Here is a 26,819-nt window from a genome sequence, read left to right on the forward strand (position 1 = left end):
TCCTATTACTCCATATAATCCCCCTATATCTCCTCCTATTACTCCATATAACCTCCCTATATCTCCTCCTATTACTCCATATAACCTCCCTATATCTCCTCCTATTACTCCATATAACCTCCCCTATATCTCCTCCTATTACTCCATATAACCTCCCTATATCTCCTCCTATTACTCCATATAACCTCCCTATATCTCCTCCTATTACTCCATATAACCTCCCTATATCTCCTCCTATTACTCCATATAACCTCCCTATATCTCCTCCTATTACTCCATATAACGTCCCTATATCTCCTCCTATTACTCCATATAACCTCCCTATATCTCCACCTATTACTACTCCATATAACCTCACCTTTATCTCCTCCTATTACTCCATATAACCTCCCCTATATCTCCTCCTATTACTCCATATAACCTCCCTATATCTCCACCTATTACTCCATATAACCTCCCTATATCTCCTCCTATTACTCCATATAACCTCCCTATATCTCCTCCTATTACTCCATATAATCTCCCTATACCTCCTCCTATTACTCCATATAACCTCCCTATATCTCCACCTATTACTCCATATAACCTCCCTATATCTCCTATTACTCCATATAACCTCTCTATATCTCTTCCTATTACTCCATATAACCTCCCTATATCTCCTCCTATTACTCCATATAACCTCCCTATATCTCCTCCTATTACTCCATATAACCTCCCCTATACCTCCTCCTATTGCTCGATATAACCTCCCTATAGCTCCACCTATTACTCCATATAACCTCCCTATATCTCCACCTATTACTCCATATAACCTCCCTATATCTCCTATTACTCCATATAACCTCTCTATATCTCTTCCTATTACTCCATATAACCTCCCTATATCTCCTCCTATTACTCCATATAACCTCCCTATATCTCCTCCTATTACCCCATATAACCTCCCTATATCTCCTCCTATTACTCCATATAACCTCCCTATATATCTCCTCCTATTACTCCATATAACCTCCCTATATCTCCTCCTATTACTCCATATAACCTCCCCTATATCTCCTCCTATTACTCCATATAACCTCCCTATATCTCCTCCTATTACACCATATAACCTCCCTATATCTCCTCCTATTACTCCATATAACCTCCCTATATCTCCTCCTATTACTCCATATAACCTCCCTATATATCTCCTCCTATTACCCCATATAACCTCCCTATATCTCCTCCTATTACTCCATATAACCTCCCTATATATCCTCCTATTACTCCATATAACCTCCCTATATCTCCTCCTATTACTCCATATAACCTCCCTATATCTCCTCCTATTACTCCATATAACCTCCCTATATCTCCTCCTATTACTCCATATAACCTCCCTATATCTCCTCCTATTACTCCATGTAACCTCCCTATATCTCCTCCTATTACTCCATATAACCTCCCTATATCTCCTCCTATTACTCCATATAACCTCCCTATATCTCCTCCTATTACTCCATGTAACCTCCCTATATCTCCTCCTATTACTCCATGTAACCTCCCTATATCTCCTCCTATTACTCCATATAACCTCCCTATATCTCCTCCTATTACACCATATAACCTCCCTATATCTCCTCCTATTACTCCATATAACCTCCCTATATCTCCTCCTATTACTCCATATAACCTCCCTATATATCTCCTCCTATTACCCCATATAACCTCCCTATATCTCCTCCTATTACTCCATATAACCTCCCTATATCTCCTCCTATTACTCCATATAACCTCCCTATATCTCCTCCTATTACTCCATATAACCTCCCTATATCTCCTCCTATTACTCCATATAACCTCCCTATATCTCCTCCTATTACTCCATATAACCTCCCTATATCTCCTCCTATTACTCCATATAATCCCCCTATATCTCCTCCTATTACTCCATATAACCTCCCTATATCTCCTCCTATTACTCCATATAACCTCCCTATATCTCCTCCTATTACTCCATATAACCTCCTATATCTCCTCCTATTACTCCATATAACCTACCTATATCTCCTCCTATTACTCCATATAACCTCCCTATATCTCCTCCTATTACTCCATATAACCTCCCTATATCTCCTCCTATTACTCCATATAACCTCCCTATATCTCCTCCTATTACTCCATGTAACCTCCCTATATCTCCTCCTATTACTCCATATAACCTCCCTATATCTCCTCCTATTACTCCATATAACCTCCCTATATCTCCTCGTATTACTCCATATAACCTCCCTATATCTCCTCCTATTACTCCATATAACCTCCCTATATCTCCTCCTATTACTCCATATAACCTCCCTATATCTCCACCTATTACTACTCCATATAACCTCACCTATATCTCCTCCTATTACTCCATATAACCTTCCTATATCTCCTCCTATTACTCCATATAACCTCCCTATATCTCCACCTATTACTACTCCATATAACCTCACCTATATCTCCTCCTATTACTCCATATAACCTCCCTATATCTCCTCCTATTACTCCATGTAACCTCCCTATATCTCCACCTATTACTCCATATAACCTCCCTATATCTCCACCTATTACTCCATGTAACCTCCCTATTTCTCCTCCTATTACTCCATGTAACCTCCCTATATCTCCTCCTATTACTCCATATAACCTCCCTATATCTCCTCCTATTACTTCATATAACCTTCCCTACATCTCCTCCTATTACTCCATATAATCCCCCTATATCTCCTCCTATTACTCCATATAACCTCCCTATATCTCCTCCTATTACTCCATATAACCTCCCTATATCTCCTCCTATTACTCCATATAACCTCCCCTATATCTCCTCCTATTACTCCATATAACCTCCCTATATCTCCTCCTATTACTCCATATAACCTCCCTATATCTCCTCCTATTACTCCATATAACCTCCCTATATCTCCTCCTATTACTCCATATAACCTCCCTATATCTCCTCCTATTACTCCATATAACGTCCCTATATCTCCTCCTATTACTCCATATAACCTCCCTATATCTCCACCTATTACTACTCCATATAACCTCACCTTTATCTCCTCCTATTACTCCATATAACCTCCCCTATATCTCCTCCTATTACTCCATATAACCTCCCTATATCTCCTCCTATTACTCCATATAACCTCCCTATATCTCCTCCTATTACTCCATATAATCTCCCTATACCTCCTCCTATTACTCCATATAACCTCCCTATATCTCCTCCTATTACTCCATATAACCTCCCTATATCTCCTCCTATTACTCCATATAACCTCCCTATATCTCCTCCTATTACTCCATATAATCTCCCTATACCTCCTCCTATTACTCCATATAACCTCCCTATATCTCCTCCTATTACTCCATATAACCTCCCTATATCTCCTCCTATTACTCCATATAATCTCCCTATACCTCCTCCTATTACTCCATATAACCTCCCTATATCTCCTCCTATTACTCCATATAACCTCCCTATATCTCCTATTACTCCATATAACCTCTCTATATCTCTTCCTATTACTCCATATAACCTCCCTATATCTCCTCCTATTACTCCATATAACCTCCCTATATCTCCTCCTATTACTCCATATAACCTCCCCTATACCTCCTCCTATTGCTCGATATAACCTCCCTATAGCTCCTCCTATTACTCCATATAACCTCCCTATATCTCCTCCTATTACTCCATATAACCTCCCTATATCTCCACCTATTACTACTCCATATAACCTCACCTATATCTCCTCCTATTACTCCATATAACCTCCCTTTATCTCCTCCTATTACTCCATATAACCTCCCTATATCTCCTCCTATTACTCCATATAGCCTCCCTATATCTCCACCTATTACTCCATATAACCTCCCCTATATCTCCTCCTATTACTCCATATAACCTCCCTATATCTCCACCTATTACTCCATATAACCTCCCTATATCTCCTCCTATTACTCCATATAACCTCCCTATATCTCCTCCTATTACTCCATATAACCTCCCTATATCTCCACCTATTACTCCATATAATCTCCCTATATCTCCTCCTATTACTCCATATAACCTCCCTATATCTCCTCCTATTACTCCATATAACCTCCCTTTATCTCCTCCTATTACTCCATATAACCTCCCTATATCTCCTCCTATTACTCCATATAGCCTCCCTATATCTCCACCTATTACTCCATATAACCTCCCCTATATCTCCTCCTATTACTCCATATAGCCTCCCTATATCTCCACCTATTACTCCATATAACCTCCCCTATATCTCCTCCTATTACTCCATATAACCTCCCTATATCTCCACCTATTACTCCATATAACCTCCCTATATCTCCTCCTATTACTCCATATAACCTCCCTATATCTCCTCCTATTACTCCATATAACCTCCCTATATCTCCACCTATTACTCCATATAATCTCCCTATATCTCCTCCTATTACTCCATATAACCTCCCTATATCTCCTCCTATTACTCCATATAACCTCCCTATATCTCCTCCTATTACTCCATATAACCTCCCTATATCTCCACCTATTACTCCATATAACCTCCCCTATATCTCCTCCTATTACTCCATATAACTTCCCTATATCTCCTCCTATTACTCCATATAACCTCCCTATATCTCCTCCAATTACTCCATATAACCTCCCTATATCTCCACCTATTACTCCATATAACCTCCCTATATCTCCTCCTATTACTCCATATAACCTCCCTATATCTCCTCCTATTACTCCATATAACCTCCCTATATCTCCTCCTATTACTCCATATAACCTCCCCTATATGTCCACCTATTACTCCATATAACCTCCCTATATCTCCTCCTATTACTCCATATAACCTCCTATATCTCCTCCTATTACTCCATATAACCTCCCTATATCTCCTCCTATTACTCCATATAACCTTCCCTATATCTCCTCCTATTACTCCATATAACCTCCCCTATACCTCCTCGTATTGCTCCATATAACCTCCCTATAGCTCCTCCTATTACTCCATATAACCTCTCCTATATCTCCTCCTATTACTCCATATAACCTCCTATATCTCCTCCTATTACTCCATATAACCTCCCTATATCTCCTCCTATTACTCCATATAACCTCCCTATATCTCCACCTATTACTCCATATAACCTCCCTATATCTCCTCCTATTACTCCATATAACCTTCCCTATATCTCCTCCTATTACTCCATATAACCTTCCCTATATCTCCTCCTATTACTCCATATAACCTCCCCTATATCTCCTCCTATTACTCCATATAACCTCCCTATATCTCCTCCTATTACTCCATATAACCTCCTATATCTCCTCCTATTACTCCATATAACCTCCCTATATCTCCTCCTATTACTCCATATAACCTCCCTATATCTCCACCTATTACTCCATATAACCTCCCTATATCTCCTCCTATTACTCCATATAACCTTCCCTATATCTCCTCCTATTACTCCATATAACCTCCCCTATATCTCCTCCTATTACTCCATATAACCTCCCCTATACCTCCTCGTATTACTCCATATAACCTCTCCTATATCTCCTCCTATTACTCCATATAACCTCCCTATATCTCCTCCTATTACTCCATATAACCTCCCCTATATCTCCTCCTATTACTCCATATAACCTCCCTATATCTCCTCCTATTACCCCATATAACCCCCTATATCTCCTCCTATTTCTCCATATAACTCCCTATATCTCCACCTATTACTCCATATAACTCCCTATATCTCCACCTATTACTCCATATAACCTCCCTATAGCTCCTCCTATTACTCCATATAACCTCTCCTATATCTCCTCCTATTACTCCATATAACCCCTATATCTCCTCCTATTATTCCATATAACCTCCCCTATATCTCCTCCTATTACTCCATATAACCTCCCTATATCTCCTCCTATTACCCCATATAACCCCCTATATCTCCTCCTATTACTCCATATAACTCCCTATATCTCCACCTATTACTCCATATAACCTCCCTATATCTCCTCCTATTACTCCATATAACCTCCTATATCTCCTCCTATTACTCCATATAACCTCCCTATATCTCCTCCTATTACTCCATATAACCTCCCTATATCTCCACCTATTACTCCATATAACCTCCCTATATCTCCTCCTATTACTCCATATAACCTTCCCTATATCTCCTCCTATTACTCCATATAACCTTCCCTATATCTCCTCCTATTACTCCATATAACCTCCCCTATACCTCCTCGTATTGCTCCATATAACCTCCCTATATCTCCTCCTATTACTCCATATAACCTTCCCTATATCTCCTCCTATTACTCCATATAACCTTCCCTATATCTCCTCCTATTACTCCATATAACCTCCCCTATACCTCCTCGTATTGCTCCATATAACCTCCTATATCTCCTCCTATTACTCCATATAACCTCCCTATATCTCCTATTACTCCATATAACCTCCCTATCTCTCCTCCTATTACTCCATATAACCTCCTATATCTCCTCCTATTACTCCATATAACCTCCCTATATCTCCTCCTATTACTCCATATAACCTCCCCTATATCTCCTCCTATTACTCCATATAACCTCCCCTATATCTCCTCCTATTACCCCATATAACCTCCCTATATCTCCTCCTATTACTCCATATAACCTCCCTATATCTCCTCCTATTACTCCATATAACCTCCCTATATCACCTCCTATTACTCCATATAACCTCCCTATCTCTCCTCCTATTACTCCATATAACCTCCTATATCTCCTCCTATTACTCCATATAACCTCCCTATATCTCCTCCTATTACTCCATATAACCTCCCCTATATCTCCTCCTATTACTCCATATAACCTCCCCTATATCTCCTCCTATTACCCCATATAACCTCCCTATATCTCCTCCTATTACTCCATATAACCTCCCTATATCTCCTCCTATTACTCCATATAACCTCCCTATATCACCTCCTATTACTCCATATAACCTCCCTATATCTCCTCCTATTACTCCATATAACCTCCCTATATCTCCTCCTATTACTCCATATAACCTCCCTATATCTCCACCTATTACTCCATATATCCTCCAAATACATTTCCTTGTATTAAACCTCTTCCTAAAAGCTCCTACTCACTTGCGCCGGACTCGGATGAGTCTCGAATGTTAATACCCGGCACTGCACCTGGCACAGAGGAGCAGAGCGTGCGGCTGCATGTATTCTTATGCGGCCGCACGCTTCGATCTGAGTGCCGGCAGCAGCGCCAGGTATTAACATTCGAGACTCATCCGAGTCCGGCGCAATTGAGTAGGAGCTCTAATACTCTTTTATTACCCCATGTACCTTATCCCTCTTAGGCTGCCGTCACACTAGCAGTATTTGGTCAGTATTTTACATCAGTATTTGTAAACCAAAACCAGGAGTGGGTGATAAATACAGAAGTGGTGCATATGTTTCTATTATACTTTTCCTCTGATTGTTCCACTCCTGGTTTTGGCTTACAAATACTGAGGTAAAATACTGACCAAATACTGCTAGTGTGACGGCGGCCTTAGACCTTTCAGTCCTGCCCTCACTATTACTATATACAGCTTGTAAACAGAACTTTTCCTCATCACATTCCAGGTGAGAATAATCAGGAGATTTGCCCGACTTCCCAGGAAGGTCCCTTGTACATCACAGAGTCCAAACAGTACAGGTAATAAATGTGCATGTCCTAATAATCAGAGAATGTTATAGTCTGAAATTGTGCTTGACGTTTGTTTAAAATTCATCCTGATAATTGGAAAAAAGGATTTCTATCCCCGAGTGCTTTTTATTTGAGAGCACATTCCCAGAAGGATCTTTTGTCCTTCTTCTTGGATTCATCGGACGTGTTCGGAAAGTATGAATGACTGTAAGGCCATGTGCACACGTTCAGGTTTTTTTGCGTTTTTTTTTGCGTTTTTTCGCGCTAAAAATGCTATAAAAACTCATTAAAAACGCATACATTATGCATTCTATCATTTAGAATGCATTCTGCATGTTTTGTGCACATGGATGCGTTTTTTTCCGCGAAAAATACGCATCATGGTAAAAAAATGAGCATGTTCATTATTTTTGCGGATTTTCTGCGTTTTTCCCGCAATTCTATGCATTTGGGAAAAACGCACAAAAAACGCACCAAAAACGCGTCAAAATCGCGGTAAAAACACATGCGAATTTCTGGCAGAAATGTCCGGTTTTTGTCAGGAAAATTTCTGCAAGAAATCCTGACGTGTGCACATACCCTAAGGGCCAATATTTGCTAAAATCTGTATGGCTGAGCCAGGCTATTGTTCAATACAGGGTTGTTCAACCATCAACCTACTTTTATCTAATTATGTATATGAGTTGGTCACCTTTACTTTGTCCCTTAGAGCAGGGGTCCCCAACTCCAGTCCTCAAGGCCCACCAACAGGTCATGTTTTCAGGATTTCCTTTGCATTGCACAGGTGATGCAATTACCTGGGCAAGACTAAGGAAATCCTGAAAACATGACATGTTGGTGGGCCTTGAGGACTGGAGTTGGGGACCCCTGCCTTAGAGGATTACCGCTCCCGCTGAATTATTCACACTGCTGTTTATCATTTTGCAGCTTAGCAGAATTCAATGAGCATATTCCAAATAATGTGGTACATGCAACTGAAGGCAAATTGGCAAAGCTACCGCCATTTCCAAAAATCAAGAAAAAGAAGCGGAAAAGAAGTGTTAAGAATAACAATGCCAAATCAGCCAGAAGAAACCAGACCACTCCAGAACAGGAGACCCGAATACCCATACCCGTACAGGTAATTTATATTTATGTTTTTTTATTAGTGATTTAATTTTTTCAATAACAATCTGATATAAAAATAGACACATCAAGCAAATGTTGTCATTGGCCACTAGGGCTGGCCTAGACTCATACTTCCTGTTCTTTCAGGAAATCCACATATACAGTACATTAGCAGCTATATACTGTCTTAGACTGTCTTTTTGTATTGAAGTATCTAATGAGCGGGTGCAAAGGCCAATGTGAAAGTGATCTGCGACATCACCTCTTGTGAATGGTGAATGCTTTGTTATCAGCTATGTATTAAGGTACCTTCACACTGAACGATATCGCTAGCGATCCGTGACGTTGCTGCGTCCTGGCTAGCGATATTGTTCACTTTGACAGGCAGCAGCGATCAGGATCCTGCTGTGCCATCGTTGGTCGGCGCAGAAAGTCCAGAACTTTATTTCGTCGCTGGACTCCCTGCAGACATCGCTGAATTGGCGTGTGTGACGCCGATTCAGCGATGTCTTCACTGGTATCCAGGGTAAACATCGGGTTACTAAGCGCAGGGCCGTGCTTAGTAACCCAATGTTTACCCTGGTTACCAGTGTAAATGTAAAAAAAAAACAAACACTACATACTTACATTCCGGCGTCTGTCCTCTCCGCCGCTGTGCTTCTCTGCACTGTAAGCGCAGCGGCCGGAAAGCACAGCGGTGACATCACCGCTGTGCTCTGCTTTCCGGCGGCGCTTGCACAGTGCAGAGAAGCACAGCGCCGGAGAGGACAGACGCCGGAATGTAAGTATGTAGTGTTTGGGTTTTTTTACATTTACGCTGGTAACCAGGGTAAACATCGGGTTACTAAGCGCGGCCCTGCGCTTAGTAACCCGATGTTTACCCTGGTTACCAGGGGACCGGCATCGTTGGTTGCTGGAGAGCTGTCTGTGTGACAGCTCTCCAGCGACCACAAAGCGACGCTGCAGCGATCGGGATCGTTGTCTATATCGCTGCAGCGTCGCTTAATGTGACGGTACCTTTAAGGTATATAAACCTGTAATCCTGTTTGTGATGATAATGAAAGCTCTGAAAAGTAATTTGTAAAAAAACAGGGCGTTTGAGTCTAAAATAGCCCCAGTGTCCAGTGAGAAAATTGATTAATATCCATTATGTATTTTTTAATGCAGATTGTGATATACCAAGAAAAAAATTGCTAAAACTTTAAAGATATAATTACCGGTAGTTCAAAAACCTGATTTAAACAGTACATAACTTTCTTATGGTACATTACATATGGACATACAGCTGCACCGGTGCCCCAAGCTATCTGTGTCCACCCCTGCCTCCTCCAATTGGCGCTATTCCACTGATTCTGGAGCAGTTTTTCTTCTGTGCCCCAAAGTTATGTCCCCTATCTTTCACCCGATGGGGCTTATACCACAGACCGTTTCTGTCAGTGTGGTCGGGTTTTGTCACAGGAGAAAAATCTAACGCCCACTGAGAGGTTCTGTGGTATACATCAAATAAGACCTCCTGCTTTGCACTGATGTGGGGCAAATACCCAGAAACATGTGTTTGAAAAAGGAGTTTCTCGTTTGGCTTCTCACCCAAAGTCAAAGCTCATTGGACTATTGATATTGACTTTTAGCGTTGCTACGTCCAAGAGGTGAAATTAAAGTTTAAACCCTCTTCCTCTCTGAAGAGGCTAATAGTAACATAAAATGTAGAAAGTTTTTAAATTGAGAATGTTGAAATATTTTTGCTAAATTTTAAATACTGTTTTTTTCCGGGTTTCTATAGGATGAAGAATCTCTGTCAAAACAGTGGCATTCAAATGATGTGCAGAATTACAACTCCATCCCTCAACCAGATAAAAACATTGAATATCCCCCTGTGAACTCACAGCCTTGTGCTGCTGACAATCATAAAGTACTCCACAAGCTGATCAGTCTATCCCAATGCATTTGCCACGTGGGTGCTGGAAAGCTTCAGCCACAAACCAATACTCTATTAGATGCACCACAACAGCGAGATCGAGTATTAGACATTATTTTAGGACATGACGATTATGAAAAAATACATTTCTCACAATGGGGTTCCTCCAAGTTTACCAACTCCTGTATGGACTCAAAAACCCAATCTGTGGAAGAGGGGGTATTAATGGCTCTGAAGGATAGTGTGAGCTGTGGAGATGCCTACAACTTGTGCACATTAGCCAAATCCTGGAAGAAACACGATGATCAGGATGAACTGGATGTGGACAATGAAGGGATCCTATTGAAAGAGGTATTGCACACTGTTTATAAACACTGGGGTTGTCCAAATTGTATTGTATATTTAACCCCTTAGTGACCGAGCCAAATTTTTGAAATCTGACCAGTGTCACTTTATGTGGTAATAACTCTGCAACGCTTCAACAAATCCCAGTGATTTTGAGACTGTTTTTTCGTGACACATTATACTTTATGATAATGGTAAATTTTGTTCAACATTTTTTGTGTTTATTTATAAAAAATATCAAAAATTTGAGAAAAATTTTAAAAAATTAGCAATTTTCTAAATTTGAATGATTATCCTTTTAATCCAGATAGTCATACAACAGCAAACCATTAATAAATAACATTTCCCACATGTCTGCTTTACATCAGCACCATTTGTAAAATGTTATTTTATTTTGTTAGCATTTTAGGAGGTTTAAAAATGTAGCAGCAATTTTTCATTTTTTCAAAGAAATTTACAAAATTTATTTTTTTAGGGACTTATCCATGTTTGAAGTGACTTTAGGGGTCCCATATATTGGGAAACCCGCAAACGTGATACCATTTTAAAAACAGCACCCCCTGACATATTGAAAACTGCTGTCAGGTAGTTTATTAACCCTTCAGGTGCTTTACAGGAATTAATGCAAAGTGGTATGACAGAAATGAAAATGTGTATTTTTACCACCTAAATGTTGCTAACTTCAAAACAGATTACTACAGCCGTCAGACTCTAAGGCCGCTATTTGGTCATGAATTGCCATCGCAAACATCAGGACAACAAAATCATGATCTGAGGGCACCAATTGTGACAAAGAAGAAGCCCCCACACTCTGTTAACCATTTATAATGATGTAGTCACTATTGACAGCAGCATCTAAGGGGTTAAACAGATTTAGATGGTGCAAATACTGATCGTGGCTGGTACAGCAAGTTGTCAGCTATAGTGTACAACCGACAGATGCTGGATTGTCACCTGTATGGGGATACTATTCTCTTATATCTCAGGTCAGTTAAAAGACGTATTGGCGGTCATTAAGGGGTTAAAAGGGTCTCAGCATGGTGCAAAAATTAATAAAGTGTTCATAACGACCAATGCCCTCCATTCCACTAATTATGATACAAATGTCATTGATCGATATCCTTGCTTCCTCAAGGATGGGTACGTTACCACTGCAGTCAATCAATAGCCACAGCAGCAACCAATTGATACCTACATTGTGAATGGCTTCAGTGGTCACATGTCTGTACAACCAGAACTGGATGAACAAAGCTGGTCTCTGTAAATCCAATTTCCTAGATATCACTAAAAGCTTAAAGGGGTTTGTCCACTACTTGGACAACCCTTCTCACTTCCTCATGTAAAATAAAAACACCTCTGCCTTGTGCTATCATCTTTGGAACATCATTGAGTCTCCCGGGGCTTGCATAACATTATGTCACGTGAGCCCTGCAGCCAATCAGCGTCCGCTAATGGGCTCCTTCACTCATTTCCTTCAGACCTAACTGACATAAGCAGCAGTTCTTCACAGTTTCACCCAAAGGAAGTGAGAGTGAAGAGACCCATTAGCAGTTGCTGATTGGCTGCACGGCTCACGTGACATAACAATGTCCCAAAGTCAGCGCCGGAGGTGAGTACAGGTTGTTCTTATTTTACATGGGGAATATAGCCATTGCGAAGGGGTTGTCCCAAGTATTGGACAACCCCTCTAAAGAGTTATTTTCAGTTCCATATACAATGGCATATCTTTAGAATATGCCATGGTTTAATCATCACTGGAGGTCTGACCTCTGGGATCTCCAAAGATCCATCTAATGAAGGGGGCATTGTTAAGTATCCCATTCACACTACAGAAACTGCTTCACTACATAACTTACACGATTTATTCTCTGTAGGAACTGAGAATGGAAGATTATGAGTACAGAACGGACACCCACTGGACAAAGAGCAAAGAAGTGCTAGGCAGTGGAAGTTTTGGAGATGTTTTCTTCGGAAAGGACAAGAAAACTGGATACCAATTTGCAGCTAAAATAGTAAGTATGATCTGCATATTAATCCTAAATGTTATATTGTTATAAACTAGCGGCTGCAAGGAGCACTTTGGTGGACTCACGTCATCCCTTTATTACGATAAGTTCCCATGATGAGTTTTTGGTGATGTATATTTTCGCTAAGTAAAAAATGCTGAATTTTGCAATTCAAGCAAAGTGGATGGGATTTATAGAAATATCCGTACGCCAAGTTTTGTGTGCTGATTCTCCGTTTTTGCAATTCAAAATAAGTGTGACTAGTCCATACACGAATATCACAAATCATAGGCATATTCATGTGGTCTAAACACTTGCCTTTGTGCAAATATGAAATAACAAGTTTAAATTTGTTCACTTGCTTCAGGTCCAAATTTTTCTTCTCATCTTCCTTTTTTCAGATTAATGTTAACAGTTTTCGACACGAGGAGCTGACATGCTGCCTGGCTGTCAATTCTGAAAAAATAGTCCCAGTGTATGGGGCAGTCCGAGAAGGACCCTGCATCACTGTGTTTATGAAGCTTATGGATGGTAGGTTTCATTCAAGACTACCAACAATCTTCTTTATAAGCAAGACAAGTTGAAATATGTGGCGTACGTCCATGAGGCCTTAGTTAGCTGTTTGTAAGGGATTTTATAAACTATCACTAAGGCTAAATGCCAAAATGCATAAGTCATTGCATCAAATGTTGCTTGTTCTGAATGTTTTATAGCATGGAATAATTAAAAAACAAACAAAAAAAACACTTGTTTCAAAGGTTTTCTTCATCCATAGGCATAGCATACTGTATCTAATAGAAAATGTGACCTTTACTACTACGTATGTCTGAGCATACTAGTGCAGATCCTGCCTTGATCACTAGGCGGCACTGCACTAATATCACGGTTACTGCTGCACGTTGACAGTATGTGGCAGTTTAGCTTTTAGATTGCTGAGACTAGTTGTCCCTTTCTGGTCCACTTGTGTTTTGCTGCAGCAAGCTGGTAATGTAATTAGCTCTCTGCTGGGAGCCATGGCTGGGATTCCTTACTTTATAAACACCGAAGACAGCCTCAGCTGCCAATTACTTAGTTCGGCTCAGACCTGGTCTTTCGGATCCATTGTACCTTTGTGCTAATGAGCATATCCTGTTTTCTGACCTTGTTTTGGATTTTGTTCACCTGCTTGCTTTCTGATTTTGGCTCTGACATTTCCTGTTGGTATTGACCCCACTTAGTGATCCTTCTTGCCTCCAGCTAACTCCACCGGCCAGCAGCTGCATAGGGATTCCTGTGCAAAATTACAGATCCCTATATAGGGGTACAAGGGTGACGGCCAGGGCAACCCCTATGATCTGATAAGCTGTGTAGTCTCCACTAAGCCTGCCTGATGAAGCCTTATTACCAGTTGTCAGGCTCCTATGAACATTGCACCTGTAATATCTCCCTCCTCCCCCATTATTACACTCATACATCATAATAGGAAGCTACCAAACAGAGCAGAACCGTTGGCTTTTTAATTACAGACTAGAAACTTGATTTTAAACACTTTTAGGATATTCACCAGATTGAAATGTGGATCACTGGATGTGCGCTCTAGTACTTGGTTTAGACATACTGACCACAGCCGTTAAATGACGCCTGATCGACCACATGCAAGTAAATCAGTGGTCATTTACTGGTCTGCTTAGACAGGATGGCCGCACTTCCAAGCACACTAAACAATGGTTAATATCTTTTTATTGCAGCACATCATTTGTTTACACAGGACTGGGTGCAGCTGAAAATTATGATTTTTAAGCCAGCTTGAAAACCACCGCCCCTGATGAATGAGCATTTTGCTCATTCAACAAGTGATTGCCGGTTTGTTTCAACAGGCCGATAATTCTTAGGAATGCTCATTCACAATTATCGGTTTGTCTAAATGGGTCTCAATCTTTAACGTTTATATACAGCAGAAGTAGACTACAAGACAGTACACAGGACTATGAGTCAGGTTATTACTCCACACATGCATTGCTAAAATACTTGAGGATAGAATAAATATATATTTTAGCGGCTGATCGTTCACTATTGTGAAAAAAAAACAATTTCTTGTAGTGTCAGTTAAACCTATGAACCAGACACAGATAAACACTTAGTTACTGGTTTATTATGTATTAACTGCTAGATAACAAAATGAATCACCGCTGAAACCTAGTGAGTCAGAAACATTTATCAGCCTTTTTTAAAGGGACATTATCACAAAGAGACAGGTATATTTGCATGCAATAAGTGTTTCTTTTCATATTTATTAACATGTATCCTTGCAAAACGAAATTATAAAATGCTGTTTTCACAAGTGCTAGTAACATCTAGTGATTACAGGAATAGTATAACCACCACTCCATTGAATATTTCCATGCCTAAGGCGGTTTTATTTAAAGGGAATCTGTCAATAGGATCAACCATTGTCTATACAGGCATGTAGATCATAGGAAGCGGAATAACATGATACCTTGATATCTGCGATCCAATGTCTTATTCCAGAGAAATCTATTTTTTTCTCATATTTGTAAATAAGCAGATAAGATCTATGGGCCGGATACTGATCTCACTGAGAATCTGCCTCCAGAGATTATTATAAATGAAAGGAGGCGTTACCAGTATGAGACATGTAAAGCAGGAGAGCAGACTGTCAGTCATTACATGTCTCACACTGGTAACTCCTCTCATTTAACCCATTTCTGACATCGGACGGAATAGTACGTCTGATGGCAGAACCCCCGCTGTGATGCGGGCTGCGGCTGACATGTGCCCGCCATAGGCGTGGACGGAATTGCGATCCGCCTGTGCCTATTAACTAATTGAATGCCGCTGTAAAACTTTGACAGCGGCATTTAACAAGCACTTCCGGCCATCCGGCATGAAATGCGCTCACCGCTGACCCGTCACGTGATTGGGAGTCAGCGGCACGTCGGCATGACAACCAAAGGTCTCCTGGAGACCTTTATGGTTGTTGATGCCAGATTGCTGTGAGCGCCACCCTGTGGTCGGCGCTCATAGCAATGCTGTAATTCAGCTACATAGGGGCGATCTGAGCATCGCCTCTATGTGTCAGAGCAGATCAGTCTATGCCAGCTTCTAGCCTTCCATGGAGGCTATTGAAGCATGGCAAAAGCAAAAAAAAATGTTTTTAAAAATATGAAAAAAATAAATAAGTTTAAATCACCCCCCTTTCGCCCCATTCAAAATAAACAATTAAAAAAAATTCAAACCTACATATATTTGGTATCACTGCGTTCAGAATCGCCCGATCTATCAATAAAGAGAAAAAGGATTAACCTGATCGCTAAATGGCGTAGTGAGAAAAAAACTCAAAACTCAGAATTTTGTTTTTTTTGGTCGCTGTGACATTGCATTAAAATGCCATAACGGGTGATCAAAAGAACGTATCTGGACCAAAATGGTATCACTAAAAATCTCAGCTCGGCACGCAAAAAATAAGCCCTCACTCAACCCGAGATCATGAAAAATGGAGACGCTAAGGGTCTCGGAAAATTTTTCACCACTTAGATAAAAAATAACCTAGGCATGTTTGGTGTCTATGAACTCGTAATGACCTGGAGAATCATAATGGCAGGTCAGTTTTAGCATTTAGTGAACCTAGACAAAAACGACAAACAAAAAACAAGTGTGGGATTGCACTTTTTTTGCAATGTCACCGCACTTGGAATTTTTTTCAGTTTTCTAGAAAGTACACGACATGGTAAAACCAATGGTGTCGTTCAAAAGTACAAATCGTCCCATAAAAAACAAGCCCTCACATGGCCATATTGCTGGAAAAATAAAAAAAAGTTATGGCTCTGGGAAGGAGGGGAGCGAAAAACGAAAACGCAAAACCGAAAAAAGCTCCGGGAGTTAAGGGGTTAATAAACTTTTGATGGTAAATACTGATCAAAATACTGCTGTGTGAATATATATATATATATATATATATATATATATATATATATATTTTTTTTTTTTTTTTTCAATAGTCTAAAATGGTTTGATTTTTGTATAGCAGGTGTATAGTACTGCCTATCCAAGATGCGTAGATGGAGAAATGATCCAGCTCTCGGCATGCCGGATGTCAATAAAACAAGTAAATTCTTTATTCCAATCGCTTTAAAAGTAGGTAGATATCCAGTAGATGTTTGTAGGTGTATACACCTTAATCCATAGTAGAAGAAAAAGGGGAACATGGGGAAATAATATAATTACCAGATGTGTTTCGAACATCACATGTTCTTAAAATTGGTATGTTCGAAACGCGTCTGATGATTACGTTATATTCTTTCTCCATGTTCCCCCCTTTTCTTCTACTATGGATTCAGGTATATACACCTACGAACATCTACTGGATACCTACCTACTTTTAAAATCAATTGGAATAAAGAATTTGCTTGTTTCATTGACATCCTGCATACAGGGAGCTGGATCATTTCTCTTTCTACCTTGTATCGAGCGTCTGCAGGATCGCTGATCACGGACTCTCAGATTCATCACAGCTGGTGGAGGGTGATCTACCGTAGTTTTCCTTTTTATAGGCAGCGTTCACTGTTCTGTACGTTATGGATTAGGCTTGTTTTGCATTGTGCGCTGCAGAAAGCTCCTGAAAAACCTTGGAACAAATTTGTGTTGATGTTTTTTTAGGTGGATCTTTGGGCCAGCTGATCAAAAGAAGTGGTTTCTTGGCAGAGGATTGGGCCCTATATTATACAGGACAAGTGCTGCAAGGCCTGAGACATCTTCATGCTTCCAATATACTCCATGGAGACATAAAAGGTCAGTACCTCATTTTAGTCTTGGCCTCTTGAAGTTTTTACACTCATCTTTACTTTCCTCTGAGAGGTTAGAAGGCATTATTGTTGAGCTGAGATGTATTGCTTGTGTTTCTTCAAATTTTGAGCCCCTTCGGCTTAAAAGGTGTCCAAACACAAGAGGTATTCAAGGAACTGTCTTCTGACTGCTTCTTATTCATACACAGCTCTCTAGGCCTAGTGTTCATGTCTATGCAATGAGTAGAGGGAAGAAAGCCACAGGCCACATTTCTCCCCCAAGATCATCTGTTGGTCCCTGCACACATCAGAGAGATGGCCGGTGTTAACGAAAACAGTGGTCACTTTGAGCGACTTTACTGTTTTGGGGGCCTTTAGGTTTTGCGATCTCCTGATGGCATCTCTCCGTTGAAATGAATAGTACTGTAGCGCACAGATGGACTTGTTATTTACTAATGAGACAAAGACATTTTTAATTGCTCTTTCTTGTATTCTCCAATTTCTGCCTAATTTCTTCTATGAAAACTTTCTCTTTACAGCGGACAATGTACTCCTGACTGATAATGGAAAAACAGCATATTTGTGTGATTTCGGGCATGCAGCACAATTGCCTCCTGGAGGTTGCAAGACACAGTTATTGACAGGTAGGTGGCAGTGATAAAAAAAAATGCAAATCACGAAATAGAAAAAAAAATACTGAAAAATGAATAGAAAACAAACTAGAAGAATCTCGCCAATGAAAGAAAATGATGTAACAATTGAAATACAAGTTGGCTGCCATCCCTCTGACCCCCTAATAAACATTCATGCTCAGCCTGTACTATTAGTTGAGTGTCCAAAGGGAATGTGTCACTAGCTTTTAGCTATCCCATCAGAGAGCAGTGTGATATAGAGGCAGAGACCCTGATTTTAGTGATGTGTCACTTACTGGAGTGCTTGCCAGAGTTTTGATAAAACCACTATTTTATCGGCTACAGATTTACCATTTCTCTGAATACTGAGCTCTGTATAACCACGCCCACGCCATTGATTCACAGCCCTGTGTACACTGTGCATAGGCAGAAAGCTGCCAATTGAAGGTGGTTGTTCGGGTGAATATAGAGGACAACATGGCAGCGGGCTTACTGCTGATGCAGCAGTGATTTTATCAAAAGTACAGCAAGCAGCCCAGTAAAGGATACATCACTGGAATCAGGGTCTCTGTCTTTACATTATGCTGCTCTCAGGTTAGGTGGCAAAAAGCTGGTGACAGATTCTTTGTAAAGGAGTTTTCTAACTGAGAAGAGTTATCACCTTTCAACAGGATTCACACCGACTGGCAAAAAGGGGAGCTTCTTGTTAGAATAGAGGGGCAGTGGTCATGCTTGACTGGCATCCAGTGGCAGCGGTCATGCTCAAGTGGCATAGAATGGCAGTGGTCATGCTCGAGTAGCATAGAAGGGCTGTGGTCATGCTTGAGTGGCATAGAGCGGCCGTGGTCATGCTCAAGTCATAGAGAGTGGCAGTGGTAATGCTCAAGTGGCATAGACTGGCCATGGTCATGCTCGAGTGGCATAGAGCGGCCATGGGCATGCTCGAGTGGCATAGACTGGCCGTGGTCATGCTCGAGTGGCATAGAGTGGCAGTAGGGTATGAACACTGCTGTTCCATTCTATTCAGGATAAAACTACTCATGTCTGTCGATTGGTGGGGATCTCAGCAGTCGGACCCCCACCAATATATAAGTTATCACCTGTCTAGTAAATAGGCGTTAAGTTCTTTTCTGCTGCCAGATACAATCTGACATCACATCATGCAAGGGGGTGAAAATGGCCAAGAGATTAGAAAGTACGGTATATTTAATTAGAGTGAAGATAAAATTATTACATGTTTGGCTAAAATAATAACATGATAATTGTACTATTGTGTCCCATAGGTGACTATGTCCCAGGCACTGAAACACACATGGCCCCTGAACTTGTGCGTGGGGAACCTTGTGACACAAAAATGGATGTGTGGAGTACATGTTGCATGCTTCTTCACATGTTGAATGGCTGGCATCCGTGGAGCCGTACCCACAAAGCACCCTTATGTCTAAAGGTAAGTCCACTATATAAATATTAGACAATAAGTCATACTGAGCAATGAAGGCTATGTAACCCTTTCATATTACAAAACATCAAGTCTGAAAATCGACTGAATAACTTACCTTGTGCCGATCCAGAATTACAGCTTCTATTATACTCCAGAGCTGCAATCACAATTCTGCTCATTGTATTTGAATCCAGCTAACAAACTGACCCATCTCTAGCAGCTAAGCTGATCTTCTACAATGCAAAGGGTCAGTCAGTGTTTCTGATATCAGATCGCTCTACAATGGCAACACTTCCCAGAAAGCAAATCACCAGAGCAAGGGATGTATAGCCTTTAATCCAGCACAGAATGCTGGGAGATTTCCAATATGAAGCCAAGAAAATAGAAAATACAGCTCTGGAGTGCCAAACAGGCTGTAAAGCAGGATTAGTGCTATGGAATGTAATTGAAAAAACTTCTAAACTTTTTCTATTTGAAATGATGCCTTAAAGGGACTCTGTCACCTGAATTTGGCGGGACTGGTTTTGGGTCATATGGGCGGAGTTTTGGGGTGTTTGATTCACCCTTTCCTTACCCGCTGGCTGCATGCTGGCTGCAATATTGGATTGAAGTTCATTCTCTGTCCTCCATAGTACACGCCTGCGCAAAGCAATCTTGGCTTGTGCAGGCGTGTACTATGGAGGACAGAAAATGAACTTCAATCCAATATTGCAGCCAGCATGCAGCCAGCGGGTAAGGAAAGGGTGAATCAAACACCCAAAAACTCCGCCCATATGACCCAAAACCAGTCCCGCCAAATTCAGGTGACAGGTTCCCTTTAAAGATTTATTTTATAAATGGATTTATTTATCACTTATCCATATAATGAATGAATGTGATAAATGTATAACTGATGGGCCTCTGCGACTATCCAGTGATCCCACAAATAAGAGTAGGACCACCAGAGAACTTACTGTTATCTTCTATCATTTGGGTAGCTCATACATATAGTAAAGTAGCTTGCCATTCTTTTTCTGTCTTTAGATTGCCACGGAACCACCACCATTGCAAGAAATACCCCCAAGCTGTAACCATCTAACCCGCAGTCTCATAGTGGATGGACTGCAGAAGGATCCTACTAACAGACCAGATGCGGTTGATCTCATCCAAAAAGTGGAAACTGTAATTCAAAAAAGTAAGCGCTGTACTAATCTTTAGTTGATATGGAAACAGGTAAACCATAGCATGAGACTACATGCTGTTAAAGGGAATATGTCTCGGATTTTTAATCTGAGAGCAGCATAACGTAGGGGCAGAGACCCTGATTCCAGCGATGTGACACTTACTAGGTTGTGTGTTCAATAAAATCAGTGTTTTATCGGCAGAAGATTATCACTACAGGACTAGGTGTCTTGTGCCTCTTAGTCAACTGCTCTGTGTAACTCCGCCCCAGCACTGATTAGCAGCTTTCTACTTATGCACAGTATACATAGCTGCCAATGAGTGGTGTGGGTGGGATTATACAGAGCTTAGCATTCAGAGAATCGGAAGATCACCAACAAAAAAAACAGCAATTGTGTCAATTAAGCTCATTAAGTGATACATTGCTGGAATCAGAGTTTCAGCCCTAGCGTCTCGCTGCTCTCAGATTACATAGCAAAAACCTGGTGACAGATTCCCTTTAATACGGATAAGCAACAATAATTCTGAGAAAGGAATCTATGTACTAAACATGCCACTATTGGAAAGAATAAGACCTGCTTGCATAGACCATATACCAGACATAACGCTTTAATAAATTACAAGTCTTTTTTCTTCTAGTTGGGGGTCTAAAATCATCATATAAAACAGAATACAAAGAACCTCGAATGTTCCCTCCTCACACCGTGACAGATGTCCTGGAGGTCTCCACTTGTCAGCTCAAGACTTTTCATGAAGAAGCCATGACTGTTCAGGACTACAGTACTCAGCAGATAACAGAAGATGCCTCCTTCACAAGTCACAAAAGTCTGGAACAAGCCAGGATATCATGTGAAATGGAGATTGAGCGTCTAGAACTAGGTAGCGCTCTGAAAATGATGCTTTGTGCAAACTATGTCCCCTTCATTATTTCCATTACACATGCTGTACTTACAGTAGCACCCGTGCTTGGTATAGCTGTTTTGTCCCAAATACCTCAGTGGGATGAATGAGAAATACCAAAATCTCCCACAACGTAAAGTTTGGCCCAAAAGATCAGTATAAACAATGAAGGGATGTAGCTGATAAGTGGGGTGCAGAGAGTCAGACACCTATGATCCAATATTGATGGTCTATTATATGTGTGGTAGAGAGCCTCACTCAGCTGGACACAGACGTATCTCTGGAACACTGTGTCTTTAAGAAAGTGCTTGGTTTATTGTAGCAGCATAAACCAACCTTAAAAGTAAACACAGCCCTCTGGGCAAAACAGCAAAACAAAGAAACAAAAGAAAGAAAACACAGTCCTTTTTCCTAGCGGGATCCGACCGCTAACAGACAGCAATGTGCACAGTTCAGTTAGGGCACACAGCTCCCTGGAGTCCTACTGTATCTCTCCAGGAAGAACCGAACACTGGAAGCTCTGCCACTCAGCCATTTAAGCCCTGACTTTGTGACTCCATCATGTGACTGATCACATGATTCTGACATCACACAGGTCCTGGCAGTTTTTCAGGAGGCGATACGTGGACATTCTCCCTCCCGCTCTATGAATGGCCACTAAAACCAACCCATTATATAATTTTATACATTCCGTCCCAACACGCAGTGCTGGGGGAAACTAATCTGGTTTCACATCACTGACGTGATCATGCGCAGTGACATGTATCTCCCCTCCATCACTTCACCAGTGACTCTGTCACATATGGTATAGATAGGGCACAATTTTTCTAAAAAAAAGGTGGATATACACACCAATAATATACCTGTGCAACGATCAAAATATTGCTGCTTGATGATGAACTCCTCTTTCCATAGACCTGTACATGGAGAATCTTTCTCAACCTTACTCCCTTGAGGAACAAGAGCACATGTTTCTGAGTGAGCCCAGCCTGGAGCCTCTGCCCAGTCGCAAGGTACTTAGTGAAAACTACTCTATCGTAAATGTACAAGTGACCATTTTTCTTGTATTATTGCCCACAGGATTGAGATACAATCACAAACGCCCATTAACCACCAATGTTTATTTTTACTGATTATTGCAGGACTCCCTGACAACTTTGGACACAAAAAGTTCTGGGATTTATTCATGGGACAGTCAGATGGAACCCTGGAGTATACATAGTGATTCACTCTTCAGCAGAGGAATCGCAACTACTCCCAGCTGGTTCAATGGTAAGTTGAGAGATCTATTTCTGAGGGTACAATGCATAAAGAAGAGAATTCCTGGGTCATGCACAGCCCCTGCATACAGTTGATGTACGGTATATTCTCATCTCAGATACTAAGCTATTTCTGGGACTTCATCTTTCGCACATCCTCTGGCTATGCTATAAATGTTCGAGAAGTAAATATTCCCTTTAATAGAATCATAAAATGATAATTTCTTAAGATGGCACTTACTGTACCACATTTATCCAAATGGCACATGCAAATTGACAATTTTGAGTTTTCGGCCCTAATAAATGCATCACAAAAAACTGGTGCTTTGACACTTGGACAAAACAAATGTTGCACTATTTTATTATTTTGGTACAGCCAAACTTAATAGTCTCATTTTATATGTTTTAGGGATAAAAGTCCATCTGAAGGTCTTCAATGGAGAGACACTGCATATCTGGGAGTCTGGTAGGACCAAATTGGGAGACCTGGCAGTTGGGATCAGCAGTCAGGTAAGCCGCACAGTGGCATATGTCACCCACTGACCCCCATGTTAAAAAAAAAAAAGCTACACAGTATGCTGTTTTTGCCATAGTCCACTCTTTTGCCCTCGGTTGGGTAATTGGGGGACTATGGATATGGTCAGTGCATGTGCCGGAAACGTCCCTTGCGCATGCACTGATGGGGTTCACATAACCTGAACTGAGCATAGTCTTGATAGTGGTAGAGTACTATGGAATAACATTTTGATTGTAAGGGTATGGAGAGAGAGAGAGAGATTTCTCCGTCTGCCGGAAACAGCTTTTTTTACAGATCCGGGAAAAAATGAATGAAACGTGTGGCCATCAGGCGCAATCCGGCGCTAATATGAGATGAGAAGAGAAAAAAAAGATCAGTTTTTTTCAAAACTCGCCAGATTGTGCCTGATGGCAAAAACCTGATGTGTGAAAGTAGCCTAACAGAGCTCACCTGCAGTATGACAGTGAAGTTACCACAGGTGGCAGCAGAATAGGCAAAACAAGCAGGGTCAAATCCTAGACTGTAGCGCTGTACCAAAGGAAAAAGCAAACTCGAGGTCAGAGACAAGTAAGGAGGTCAGTTACAGTCAGGAGAGTATGAGCCAAAAGACAAATGACCAAAACAGGTCATTATACACGCCAAGTCAAACCAGGGGGTCTGCACACTAAAGGGAAACACTGAGTCAAGACGGGAACAGGGGAAAACAGAAACACGGGTTCAGACAGCGAACGCAGCAGGACAAATCATAGAAATCAGAGTCAGCTACAGCAGCACTAGGTAGAAACTATAACTGACATGATCTGCAGGACACAGCGGGGCTAAATAGCATACCTGAGACCAGACGGAGGCTGAGAAAATTTAACCCCTGACATGATCAGACCGGGAAAAGAGAGGACAGGGCTCAAAACCCGGTCTGGATCATGACAGTATGTTCACAATATAGCAGAACTGCAGAGCAAATTTTCTGCAGCAATTTCGCAATAATCCACAAGGAAATCTGCAGCTGCAAAATACAGTAGAACATGTAAGATATTTAAAAAAATCACTATACTTACCCTCCCTGGTGCAGACATGGCTTCCATGCATGGTTTCATATTGGTCTTTATACTCCTATTATGAGGCCTTATCCAAAATGACTGCTGTTGCCAATTAGCTGCAGTGGTCACATGGGATAATACATCATCTCAGGAGGCTGACTAGTACAGAGACCAGCGGGGGGACTATAAAAGGGAGCCACGTAAGTGCCAGGCAAGGTAAGTAGAGTGATTTGCTTTTAGACTTTGTGAAAACTGCACGTTTTTCAAAACTTGTAGATTTTGCTTCTGAGTGATGGGTAATCCACAGCAAAATCTGCTGTTGAACGGAAGGTGAAAAATCCAACAAATCCACAGTGTTAATTGAAATGTCACAAAGCTGGTCAACTTACTTAGGACATCAATATCATTGAACTGGTACTTTCTAATGATTAGCTGTTAGCGATGCTGGCGCTGGCCAGGTATACACTTTGAACGTAGTTGCATGGGACTGAAGAACAGCTCCAGCTGCCGGGTACTGAAAAACAGCACCTATTCCTTTGCATAAGAGCTGTTCTGCAGTACCTAGCAGCGGACACTACACATTGATCACAGCAGCACAATGCTGTACCATTCAAAGTTTACATCCAGCCACCAGTGAAGCCTTTAATATTGCTTTCATTGTGAAGTCCTCGTTTATTACCTGTTACTAACACGTCTATAAATTCTATCTATTCTACAGATTCTTATGAAATCCTTCACAATAGTGGACTCAAAGGGGACACCGATCCCTTGGGACACAGATATCGCAGACTGTGGAATTGAACTACAATGTTCTTTAACTCATGATCGGGGAAGCTGGCTATGGCGAGTGAACAAAGGAAAGATGGAAGAAGGGCATACAAGGGAGGTATATACAGGCGGAGGGACGGACGCCCTAACTTCTCCAGCCCCAGAGTGAACCCAATGACTGAGGGGCTACAAAACTCCTTTCTGTCACCAAAACATGTGCCTTATTACTTGTCCGGGGTCCTAGATCATGTGCAGAATACACAAGATCATGTTTTGATGTCACAAAATGTAGTAACTTTATTTTCAATAAAAAAGTATATTTTCTTGTACAGTCATCTAGTGAAGCAACCAAGCAATCAACACATCAACCACAACTGGTTCTTCATGATGTTGGGAGGTCTCGTTATCCTTTGGTAGCCCATGGATAGCACTTTTGTGGGGTTTATGCAGGCATTAATAGCACAATGCAGAACCCCCCTCTTTCAGAGTGCATTAATACAAATTTTATATTCATTCATTCTCCTCAGGGTGAGACCTTATCCCTGCACAAGACACTTTCTCTATGTGGTGAAGAGGAAAAGTGACTAAGTGAGGTTACAGTAGCTGAGGTCTTCTGGACCCTTTCATGTTATATACAAATTATTTGGTTATTTTCTTCATTGACACCATAGTGGTGCATATAAAGTAGAGGGACCCATAGTAAAGATCAAATAGACCTAACAAGGCAAGCAGTGTATCTAGAGCACAAACATTACGTTACGTAAACTCCACATGAGGAACCTCTACAAAGGCTAGACCTGACTCTCATCTGGTTGAGTTTCCAGGATTGTTCTGTCAAAATCAGGATGGTTGGCAATTTTGAGAAAGGTTAAAAAATATCTGTAAGGTATATAAAGTGGATGAAATAACAATGACTGGATGAATTATTGTAACTGCATCTCTGTAAACCCTATGCTAAATAAAAATCACTCGACCACAACTTTGCTTCTGACTTTTATACATTCTGATACATCTTTGTTGTGTATTATTTCACAGAAGGGACAGAGAAGAGAAATAAAATGATGCAAGGAAACGCCTGCATTTTGGGTCTTATTAACATGGTGCTGCTTTGATGACATCTTCTTTCCGTGAACTAAGCCCCGTTTTTATAACTGATGGACTATTTTATATATACACAGTGTAATTTATAGAAAAAAA

The 26,819-nt window shown here is 40.9% G+C and overlaps 1 protein-coding gene across 3 annotated transcripts in view; it reads left to right on the forward strand.

The window, feature by feature from the left end:
* MAP3K14 (mitogen-activated protein kinase kinase kinase 14) overlaps nucleotides 1-26,601 on the forward strand; it is a 44,394-nt gene extending 17,793 nt beyond the window's left edge. For 2 of the 3 annotated variants that reach the window (XM_069751371.1, XM_069751370.1), the window contains exons 3-16: nucleotides 7,690-7,762; nucleotides 8,681-8,873; nucleotides 10,641-11,126; nucleotides 12,995-13,132; nucleotides 13,528-13,657; nucleotides 17,783-17,914; nucleotides 18,447-18,551; nucleotides 19,823-19,986; nucleotides 21,004-21,154; nucleotides 21,781-22,020; nucleotides 22,957-23,054; nucleotides 23,184-23,313; nucleotides 23,710-23,810; nucleotides 25,573-26,601. In XM_069751371.1, coding sequence (XP_069607472.1) covers nucleotides 7,690-7,762; nucleotides 8,681-8,873; nucleotides 10,641-11,126; nucleotides 12,995-13,132; nucleotides 13,528-13,657; nucleotides 17,783-17,914; nucleotides 18,447-18,551; nucleotides 19,823-19,986; nucleotides 21,004-21,154; nucleotides 21,781-22,020; nucleotides 22,957-23,054; nucleotides 23,184-23,313; nucleotides 23,710-23,810; nucleotides 25,573-25,791 — 2,360 coding nt within the window. In that variant the 3' untranslated portion in view covers nucleotides 25,792-26,601. The remainder of the gene's footprint in view (nucleotides 1-7,689; nucleotides 7,763-8,680; nucleotides 8,874-10,640; nucleotides 11,127-12,994; nucleotides 13,133-13,527; nucleotides 13,658-17,782; nucleotides 17,915-18,446; nucleotides 18,552-19,822; nucleotides 19,987-21,003; nucleotides 21,155-21,780; nucleotides 22,021-22,956; nucleotides 23,055-23,183; nucleotides 23,314-23,709; nucleotides 23,811-25,572) is intronic. The other variant, XM_069751372.1, reaches the window with a different exon arrangement.
* The last annotated feature ends 218 nt before the right edge of the window (nucleotides 26,602-26,819 follow it).

Source organism: Ranitomeya imitator, chromosome 2, assembly GCF_032444005.1.
Source record: "Ranitomeya imitator isolate aRanImi1 chromosome 2, aRanImi1.pri, whole genome shotgun sequence".
In the NCBI taxonomy this organism is placed as follows: Eukaryota; Metazoa; Chordata; class Amphibia; order Anura; family Dendrobatidae; genus Ranitomeya; species Ranitomeya imitator.